General features: G+C 45.4%; 1 protein-coding gene across 2 annotated transcripts in view; it reads left to right on the plus strand.

The window, feature by feature from the left end:
• The window catches only part of GLIPR2 (GLI pathogenesis related 2), a 101,163-nt gene that overhangs the window by 30,194 nt on the left and 59,900 nt on the right, over positions 1-11,069 (plus strand). Inside the window, exon 1 of one of the 2 annotated variants that reach the window (XM_019509155.1) lies at positions 7,366-7,497. The exons of the other annotated variant lie outside the window; for it this stretch is intronic. Within the exon in view, the coding sequence (XP_019364700.1) occupies positions 7,485-7,497 (13 nt within the window). The 5' untranslated portion in view covers positions 7,366-7,484. Of the gene's footprint in view, positions 1-7,365; positions 7,498-11,069 lie in introns of those variants that run through there. 2 annotated transcript variants of the gene reach the window in all.

Here is an 11,069-nt window from a genome sequence, read left to right on the forward strand (position 1 = left end):
AGGTGCATCACCTTGCACTTGTTAGTGTTGAATCCCATCCTATTCTCATCTGCTCACCTCTGTAACCTGTCTAGGTCCGATTGTAGCCTGTTCCTTCTTTCTAGCATGCCCACATCCCCTCACATCTTAGTGTCATCAGCAAATTTGAACAGGGTGCTTTTTACCACCTCATCCAAGTCACTGATAAAGATGTTGAACAGTGCGGGCCTGAGGACCGAGCCCTGCGGAACCCCACTGCCCACATCCCTCCAGGTTGAAAATGACTCGTCCACCACCACTCTCTGGGTGCGACCCTCCAGACCCTCATAGGGTCTTATCTGCAGGCCCTCAACCATACAAGTAGCCCTCCTCTAAACCCTCTCAAAATTATCCACATCCCTCTTGAAGTGCAGCGCCCAAAACTAGACGCAGTACTCCATCTGCGGCCTCACCAATGCCACATAGAGGGCAATTATCACTTCCCTAGACCTGCTCGTGATGCACCTGCTGGTGAAAGAAAGAGTGCAGTTAGCCTTGCTTATTACCTCATCATACTGACGGGTCATGTTCATTTTTGAGTCAGCCAGGACTCTGAGATCTCTTTCCACTGTTGTGGTACTTAGAATGGTAACTCCCAGTCTATAGGTGTGTAGGAGATTCTTTCTCCACAGGTGCAGCACCTTGCATTTATCCTTGTTAAATTGCATCCTATTCTGGTTCGCCCACTTCCCCAGTCTGTCCAAATCTGCCTGAATTTGCTCTCTGTCCTCCAGTGTGTTAACTGTACCCCATAGTTTAGTGTCATGTGTGAATTTGGACAAGGTGCTTTCAACACCTTCATCCAAATCACTGATGAAGATATTAAACTGCACTGGTCCAAGGACAGAGCCTTGGGGGACACCACTGCCCACATCCCTCCAGGGAGAGACTGACCCATCCACCACCACTCTCTGGGTGCGTCCCATGAGCCAGCTTTTCACCCACCTTACTGTGGAAAAATCCACATCACAGCTACTCAGTTTGCTCGTAAGAATTGGGTGTGACACTGTGTCAAAAGCTTTTTTTAAAATCCAGGTAAATAATACCTACTTTCACTCCTGCATCTAAGCACTTTGTGACCTGGTCATAAAAGAGACCAGGTTAGTCAGGCAAGATCTGCCTGCTATAAACCTATGCTGGTTGCCCCTTCTCATAGTGTGACTCATTGGCCCCCTGCAAATGTGATCCTTTATGACTTTTTCTAAAGTCTTGCCGAGAACAGAGGTAAGGCTAACTGGACTATAATTACCCAGGTCCTCCTTCTTCCCCTTCTTGAAAATAGGGACCACGCTGGCCTCATTAAGGATCCAATGCATTTTTATAAAAACAAACAATTACACCTGACAACCCATGGTGATAAGTGTTTTGCGGAGGGCATGGACAACACATAACATTTGGTTTAAATGAGGTTTAAACCTGAAGCAGACAGACCTACATAAAGCAAGGTTTCCCTTGCTTTATGTGAGTTCTGTATTTGCCAATTCACTTTTATGAGATGACCCTTTTCATACCAAAAATTCATTACATGTGAGGTAAATTCATTTTTATTCAATAGGTGTGGTGGAAGCCTGCAGTCAGCTGCTTTCTGTGGTGGATTGTGGGAGTGATGCGTACTAAAATATAGTCTCCTGCGTGGATCTGTGCTGCTCGCTCGTTGTTTGCGACACATGTTTCTGTAGTTACCATCCCCATTCACCACCACCCTGTGCATGTGTGTACTGTCTGCTGTTGGTGAGTACCAAAATATTTTGTAAAAGTGGTAGAAATGGGCCTGGGGATCAGTACAGTTGAGGTCTTGGAATAAATCCCTATTTGTTACATTTGTAAAGTGGGATCCCTTCATGCGAATTCAAGTTATGCGCCATTTTTCAGGAATGCATGTACAGCATGAAGCAAGGGAAACCTGTACGCGTATGGTGGGTCAAAGCTGCTTGGAACAGTTCAAAAGTATACCTGGGAAATTAAGTATTATTTTAAATTGGTTCACTGTTACGTTAAACTGTTATGTTAAACTGGTTCACACGTAACCAAATGTTCCATGGCCTGGGTCTGGTCAGTCCTCCAGACATCCCGCACTACATCATTCTTTTCTACCCTCCCTACTTCTCCACTACTGCAACTAGCTGCTCTAGAACACAGCCAGAGCTCTACTGTCCCCACCTTTTTTCCCTTTTGTTGACACTTTTATCAGTACAATAAGCTCCCTTGCACTGCTTGTTCAGTAAAAGCTATCTAACAACCAGCTGTTTCCTCATTCCCTGTTCAACTGTGTCCCCTTATCATGCCTCCCCAACCCTTGCAAACCCAAAAGCACCCGCCCACCACCGCATATCACCCTAAATCAGGCAAACACACTGCAGATATTGGTCAAGTGCAGGGTATTGAAGTTTACTGAACTCATATTTAGGAGAGAAAGGAAAGCAGAAAAGTGAAAATGCCCCCATCCACAGGTCACCCATCCTCTGGGACCCCCAAAACATGGGTGCAAAGACTGCTTCCCATTTATCCACTGAGGCATTCTGGTCTAGATGCTCACATCCATCCCTGGTGTCAGAGTCATACTTCACACAATTATGAATCTGATCCCAACCAGTGACATTTAGGAATGGTTATATTGTTATGTGTGTCTGCATCCTGTGTACCCACAATGATTTTGAACCTATTCCTAACCAGTGACATCATAAAATAGTGAATTTGTTATGTATTTCTGCACCCTTAAAAGTTAATGTTACACAGAAGTATTTCTGGGCATAGACACACACAGTACTTAAAATGGTTTAAATGAGATTTAAACCTGAAGCAGGTAGATCTATGTCTGTTAAACTAGTTTAAATTTGCACGGGACAGGTCAAAAGTGAACCTGGAAAATCAGTTTATTTTCAACTGGTTCACTGTGAATGGGTTCAGTGTTATGTGTATATACCAGACATTGTGATATAGGTCTAGTCAGTCCTCCAGGCATCATACACATCATTCCTGATCAGCATACTAATGGCACCTCACTCCAAATCTCTCCCAGATCTCACCCAGCACCTTCAGATACACACTTGGGCTTATCTACATGAGCACCCCACGGCACAGTATCTGCCAGTACTGTGCGGTTCTGGCAGTGTACAGGTTGTTATGACCTTACCGTAGAGTAGCAACGAACTACTGCACAGTAGTTCATTGCTACTGTGCAGTAGTGGTGGCATCACGGTTAGTGTCCACTGATGCTAAGTTGCTGTAGCTTGTTACTGTAGTGATATAGCATCCCGTGTAGACGTGCCCACTGAAGAGGAGGGAGACAAAATGGAACCCTGGGAGACCCCACAGGAAAGTTCTTGAGGGGACAACTAGCATTCACACATCAAAACCCTCTGGGACCTTCCCTGCTAGAAAAGAGTGTAACTAATTGAGAGTGGCCCTGTGAATAAATGGCAGGTCATTTAAATGGCCAAAGTATCAAAGGCCACTGAAATATTTAATAGGGTCAACAAGGTACAGCTTAAGAGAGTACATGATAGCAGTTTTCAAAGGGTGCATCTACACGTGCAATTAATGTGCCTGAATTTTCTCTACAGAAAATTCAGGATTATTAAAGTGCTCCCATGCACACATCTACATGTGCTCCTGCGTTGGGAGCAAATTGCTCCTGACAAAAGCAACCCAGTCCAGGGCTTCTCCTGCCCTGCTCTGCCTCCTCCTCACCACCTGCAGCAGCCAGCAGCTCCAGGCTCCCCTGGGTTCTGGCTCCTAGGGGCAGCCCTGTTTTGTGCAGGGCAGGAGGAGGTGGGGGAGCTATCCCAGCTCCGCAAGCAGTTCCCTGTCAGTTGCAGGGAGATCAGGGTGGGCCCTGAGCTGTCAGGGGCCGGGGCCTGGAGCTGTGGGGTGCCAACCCTGCACACATCAGGGCCCATCCTGATCTCCATGGGGCAGGGAGAGCTGTCCTGGCTGCATGTGGCTGGGAGACAGCATCCTGCTGAGCTGGGATAGCTCTCCCTTCCCCCTGTGGCCCCCCCTGCTACCTAGGCTGACCGGGAGCAATTTGCAATTTTGTTATGTGAAGCATATACGCATGCACTTCAGCACCTTCGTATAATGCCCTGATTTCTAGTACCTTGTAACAGGGAACCCTAGCCCTGTTACCAAGAGAGAGGGTGGTCCCTTTAAATCTAGAACCTTCTAGTCATGGCTGGCCGGTCAAGTAGGGGTTAAGGCTCAAGCCCTGCCAGCCGGTCAGGTGACAGGAAGGGGAAGGCCAGAACCCTATAAATGGGGAGTGGAGAGGGTCAGAGAGGCAGCAGAGAGGGGGACTCCCAATGACCACGGTGTTGCAGCTGTAGCCTTTTTCAGAAGAATATGCCACGCTGTGAGCCGGAAGCATGATCATCTAAAGTAAGCAGGCCTGTTGCCACTCTTACTTCTTTTTATTATTTTCCCATTACATGGCCATAGAAGCCTATGGTTTGCTTTGGATGTTAATAACCGGAGGATCAGGCTGAGGCTATTTAGGGAAGGAGGAGGCGTCATTGGGGGCCCACTGCAGTGTAGGGACCCCAGCACCAGAGAGGATGCAGTATTTGGGGGGGGGGAGCAGACCCCAGCTGTTTGCCCAGAAACAGGTGGGTGGGCCAAAGGCAAATTGACCCCCCGTTACATACCTGTATCTACAGGTACTAGAAAATGGCACATTAAACTAATGTACTACGCAATAATTGCTGCACACATGTAAATGGTGATGCTTTACTGTGCGTTAGATTAATTTAATGCGCAGTAATGCATCTCATGTAGACGTACCAAAAATGAAGCAGGAAAATGGCTGCTTTCCTATGATGCCAAAAGTAGGACACAAAACAATAGGTTTAAACTTCAGGAAAATCTTCCTATCTAAAAAAAAGCTTCCCAGGATGCTTTGCACCTCTCCTGTGACATCCTCCCCTCCCTTGCAGAGTGGGTTTGCTAGCAGCCTTGTCCCAAACTGTCTGCTTCAGCCAAGCAGGGAGGAGTGCTCTAGCACTCCCTCCCCCCGACCTTGGGTTTTTGGCTTGAGCCACTGTAGGCATGTGCCTTTTCCAAAATCAAAAGTGGAAGTTTATCCCCTTGTGTATCAATTCAATTTATGCAGTTTAGACTAACCTGAGATTAAAAGATCAAATCAATTCAGCCTTGGACTTTTTGACTGTCTGTACCCTGGCTAACCATAACTCCACGGGCATCAAGTCTGTCAACCCAAGGGCCCTGGAGGACTAAGCAGACTCTTGGGATGTCTGGAGGACTGATCAGACCCTTGGGTTGACAGACTCGATGCCCATGGAGTAATGTTTAGCTGGAGTGGCACTTTATAGACTAATTTGTTCAGAGAAGCATCTTGATACAAAAAGCAAAGAGAGCTCTGAATTTTTACAGAAGAATAAATGAAAAAAGCTACCAAACACTAAGTGTGATTGTTTCATGTTTGTGAAAATAAGAGTTTGCATCTATGGAGTTGCAACATTTCATAGGAGCAGGACATTTGCTGCTACGGTTTCCCAGCTTTACCAGTGGCAGATTAGGATGTTAGGTCTGTGTTGTGCCAGAGTTCATGGTAGGCTTGTGTAGAGTTTAGATTATGGTTTGTTTAGGTGGTTTGGACATGGATGATCCTGCCTCAGGCAGAGAGCTGGACTAGATGACCTCTGGAGATCCCTTTCTGCCCTGCTTCTCTATGACTCTAAGACTTCTGAAGTTAAAAATTTGGCAAAATATTATGTTCAGATTAAGGCAGGCAAGGTTCTTTGGGTAAATCCAATATCTTTTATTAGATGTTCAGATTAAGGTACTCAAGTATTGTATATTGCTCAGATGACTTTGAGGAATAAATTCCCTCCAGAGGTAGTACAATCACCTACCCTGGAAATCTTTAAGAGGAGACTGGACGGTCACCTCAAGGGTACTGTACCTAGGGAGGAAGAACCAGCAGCATACCTGCAGGCTGGGGAACTCCCCTCTCGTCAACACAGAGGCAGAAAAGGATCTTGAAGTCGTTATAGACTCCAAGATGAACATGGGCTGCCAATGTGGGGGCGCAGTCAGGAAGGCTAATCGCACCTTGTCATGCATCCACAGATGGATCACGAGCAGGTCCAAGGAGGTGATCCTCCCCCTCTATGCAACATTGGTCAGACCGCAGCTGGAGTACTGCATCCAGTTCTGGGCATGGCACTTCAGGAGGGATGTGGACAACATTGAGAGGGTCCAGAAGAGGGCCACTTGCATAGTCACGGGTCAGCAGGGCAGGCCCTACGAAGAGAGGCTACAGGACCTGAACCTGTTCAGCCTCCACAAGAGAAGGCTGAGAGGGGATCTGGTGGCCGTCTATAAACTGGCCAAGGGGGACCAGCAGGCAGTGGGAGAGTCCCTATTCCCCCAAGCACTATTGGGAGTAACAAGGCATAATGACCATAAGTTGACTGAGAGTAGATTCAGGCTAGACATCAGGAGGCACTAGTTCACAGTCAGGGTGGCTAGGATCTGGAACCAACTTCCAAGTGAAGTGGTGCTCACTCCTACCCTGGGGGTCTCCAAAAGGAGGCTAGAAAATCACCTAGCCGGGCTCGTTTGACCCCAGTACTCTTTTCTGCCATGGGAGGGGGTTGGACTTGATCTGCTCAGGTCTCTTCTGACCCTACTAACTCTGAAACTATGAAACCTTGCTGGGGTTGCTTGACTCCAGTTGTCTTTCCTGCCTGGTGCAGGGGGCTGGACCCAATGATCTTGCGAGGTCCCTTCCAGCCCCTTACAGTCTATGAATCCATGAGGGGTTTTTTATATACAATTCAACAATGGGAGCACACTTGAATAATCAACACATTTTTCTTGAATAACCCTATCCATTTGTGTATCCCGCCTACTACCATATAGTTGTATAGATTTGTTGTGCCAGTCCATGTGAGTGTTTTCTAGTATTTTATCCACACTAAATATTATTTTTATGCATGTGTAAAATCTGTATTTTTACTTGAAAACATTCTCTTGCATGCTTATTTGTATTTTAACTCAATCAACAACACAATTTTGCATCTTAACTAACTTCCCTGTTGTGCCAGGACATATGCTGTGTAGCATTTTGTTTGTCACTTGGTGATACTTTCCCAGCTCGCTGTATCGGAAGTCTTCCCCATTACTAAGCTGAACTGGTATGTGAAACCATATGGTGTTTTTCAGCTGCTTGGTTGCTGCGCAGGATAAATAATCCTGACCTGAAAACAGAAACTTTTTAAGTGGTGGGGGAGGAAAAAAAAGTTGCTTTATTCCTTATAAGGCACGGGCAGGCTATTTGAATGATAGGAAGGGGCGGTTGCATTTTCATGCTGCTCTGAGCAAGCACCGGCCTGGCAGACAGCCGGGGCAGGCTCGAATGCAGGAAGGAAAGGGGCTGGCAGCTGGATTTCTAGGAGTGAAACAGGGCGCAGGGGCAATTTAGAGCCAGCATCAAGAACGTGGTCATGGGAAAGTCAGGTTGGTGAATGCTTTTTGTTGTTGTTGTTGTTGGGGGGGGGGGGACTTGTTGGCCATGCTGGGGATGCACGGGGGCTGTGCTAAGCCGGCGATCGAGAGGGCGGGCAGGCGCATTTCTCCTCTCTGCCGGCCCGAAGGAGGCGCGGGGAGCGGGGACATGCTTTTACCCCCTACCTCTGCAGCCGCAGCTCAGCCCAGCTGGAGCTCGTCTCGTTCCCGCGGCAGCAGCGGGCAGGAGAAGGGAATGGGAGGGGAAGGAGGGTAGCGCTCCCCTTCCCTGAAGCTTAGACGGGGCTCCCTGCCCTGGTAGGGGGCAGCGCAGCCCTCCCCTGCAACCGCACCCCTTTACCAAACTCTGGATCCACCCCTAGATGCGATGGGCCACGCTTGTGGAAGGCTTAGTGGCAACATGAGCAACGTCATCCCGTGTGACCTGCTTGCTTTTATGCGGGCTAGTCTCTAGGAGGAGCTTTCTTATAGTACCGTGAAACGGGCCAGTTATTTCTTCTCTATTTATTTTACAGTGCACACTTATTTGCAAGGAAAGAAATTTGCATATTTTATGTTGTGCCTGGTTTTCATGCTGCGCTTTGATCAATGCAGTTAAAGAATGGGTCTAAGCGCTGTAGCTTTTGAAACTGCTGGCTGGGAAGGAGAATGGCCATGAAAGCACTTGTGTAATGGAGTTATTTGTCTTGTCCAGATAACCTTAGTCAGCAAGTTATAGACTGATGTATGCAGACAAGGTTCTTTGGGTGAATCTGATATCTAGGTTTCAGAGAGATGAAGGCTGCCCTCACTTCATCCCAAGGCTCTCGGGTGATCTTCGCAGGGCACTGTGGGGAGAAAGGTGGTTTACAGCTCCTCCTCCCAGATCCCTTGATTTCTTTGGGTGTTTAGTTACCTGACATCTCCCTCTCCCTTATGGTGGAGCAAGGTGCATCTGCCATCCCTTAAATCCAAGGGCTGAATCTGTCCAGGGGTGGGTGATGTGACTGCCCAGCCACACCCAGGAGGGCTCTACAGTGATAGAGCTGGGAAATGCTCCTCCAGTCCCATTGCTAGCATTTCCCAGGTTTACTTCTTTCTGGGGATAGAAGGCTTGTTGGCTATGGGAACTGCATGGACCACATGTGCAACAGCAGACATATCAAGGACAAAAAACTGGATGGTGGATGTACACTATCCGGCTGACAGTAGATTTTGCCCCCAAGCTCTTCTCTATCAGTATGCCATTTCTCAGTAAGCGTATCGTATAGGTCTGAATGAATCTATGAATGAATTTACCACCAGCAACAACCCACTCCCACTTTTCTCTTACCCTGCTGCTGCTACAATAGCATATGTGGAGTAGGAACTATGTTCAACTCAATCTGAAGAAATGCAGAAACTAGCAGTTGTGTTGGCAGAAAGCAACTTGTCTTAACATTTTTCATCTAACCTTTCTTTCCGCTTTATCAGCTTGTTGCAAGTAAGTGATTTACAGAGAAACACAATGTATTTATTTTCCAGGGTGCTTTTTTTTCCCCACAAGAACCTGGATCAGTAAATTGAATACTGCAGATTAGCAGTCTCTTTAGACTCTTTTGGAGTTCTCTGATGTATTTGATCGTAGTATTTTAATAGTTTTGAACATGTATGGTCTGCAGTTATCCTTCAGTTGGAAAGCAGAATTAGAGTTAATAGTCTAATACCAAAAATGACAGACCAGTGTTGCAAAAGATAAAGTTCTGTGAAAGCTAGGACCAAATTCTGCACTCCATGTGCAGTTTCTTTGATTTCAATTATGATACACATGTCCGAATTTGACCAAAATTACTGTTTACCAGATAAAAATTACAATGCAAAATTTCTCATATAGCATCCTTTCTCTGATTAATTAAAGGCCTGTCTATGCAATGACTAGATGGGTGTGTTTTTAATTGAGTGAATTAACTTGATTTTAAAAAGCACCTTTTTCCTTATTCAGTTCTCTTTTCAGACAGACAGTAGACAGGAAGATATGTTAACACCAAGGCAGTTGCAGATCTTACTGTTACTGAATGCGAACATTCTGTTGCTAACAATAAAGACTAATTCATCATCCTCTTTCTATCCCCTCAGGTCCTGTAAAACAGGCAAACACAGAAAGCATGTTGTCATTTTCATAGCCTGCATGTGTCAGGTTTCTCCGAGAATGAACAGATGGTGTCTCTAGTGAACTTGTGATACTTTTTGTTAAGGCAGTTGTAACAAGTTTCCAAAGAGTAAAAGCTCCATAGAATATTGCCTTGAATTTCCTTTCACTTTAAGATTTAGTTAACTGTATGCAAAGCTATTAAACTTTTAAAATACATATATTCAGAAGTTGCGTTTTTCACAAATCTCCAAATGATAAAAATGGCATTGGCGTTTTAGGTTGTAACTGCAAAAATAACCTATATCTGATTTGATTTTTTTTTTCCTCCTCTAATCATTGCAATAGGGTTGGAGTGTTGTAGTTGTGATGGATATGCAAGAAGCAAGGATTTTTGGGTAATATATTTTTATTGGACCAACTGTATTGTTGGAAGACATGTTACACAAGCTTTCAGGCACAAAATATGCTTCCTTGGGTCTGAAGAGAAGCAGATGTGGATTAAAAAAATCCACATTTCATTATGTTAATGGATAAGTTCATTTAAAAAAAGTGGAAGAGGGATGTAAAACTACAGATCAAAGATAAGTTATAAGAAATGAATATGAAGACAAAGGGAAGTAGAAATAGATAAACCTAATTATATAAAAGACCATTCAAAAAGGAAGATAGTTTCTTTTGTACTGGTTCCTTTGATACAAGCTAGAATAACTCTGTCACTTCTAACACTTCTTTTGACTTCTGACTCATTTACAGGGAAAGCATCTTAAATGTTATGTACTCATGACTCGTTCCTTATTATTTACTATCTTTCTTACCAACAAGATAACTAGATAATTTCAAAAGACAATGAGTGACAAATCCTCTGGTAATTACCTCTGCTTAGAGCTGACCTACTGCAGCACGGGCACTGGGACAGGAGAGGGTCACTCCTTCCCCACTGACCTTCGAAGCCTGTTTGTGGAAAGGATTACACTCCTCAGAGTTTAGGAGTGGAGCTGGCAACTGGCTGTTGTCTGAAACATTTTGATTAGCTGGCTTTAGGAGTTAATGCAATCTGTAGGAGTTAATGCAATCATGGGATGAACAGCAGCAGGGCTGCACAGAGTATCCAGCTCTCTACGTGTCATTCCCAGCCAACAAGTATTTTAAAAAATCATTTTGCTTGGCTCTGGTATGCATCATGCTGGGAGGCCCCACCATGACCTCCAGTGGATGGAATGACTTTTTGGAAACCCTGAAGTAGAATCTGGGTAATTTCCCACCTCCTCAGGCCTTCTGTGGGGTATTTCCATGGAAGAAGATGTTCTAAATCTGATGGGGGAGTATCAATCTCATGTTTAGTATAATGTTCTAAAATCACAGTGCAAGAAGGCAGCCAGGCATTAACTTTGAAGAAGCTCAGCTTTCACAGGTATGAAACTAAACAAACAAATACAACCACCAAGCAAGCAAA

Source organism: Gavialis gangeticus, unplaced genomic scaffold, assembly GCF_001723915.1.
Source record: "Gavialis gangeticus isolate Ggan-Ray unplaced genomic scaffold, GavGan_comp1, whole genome shotgun sequence".
Lineage (NCBI taxonomy): Eukaryota > Metazoa > Chordata > Crocodylia > Gavialidae > Gavialis > Gavialis gangeticus.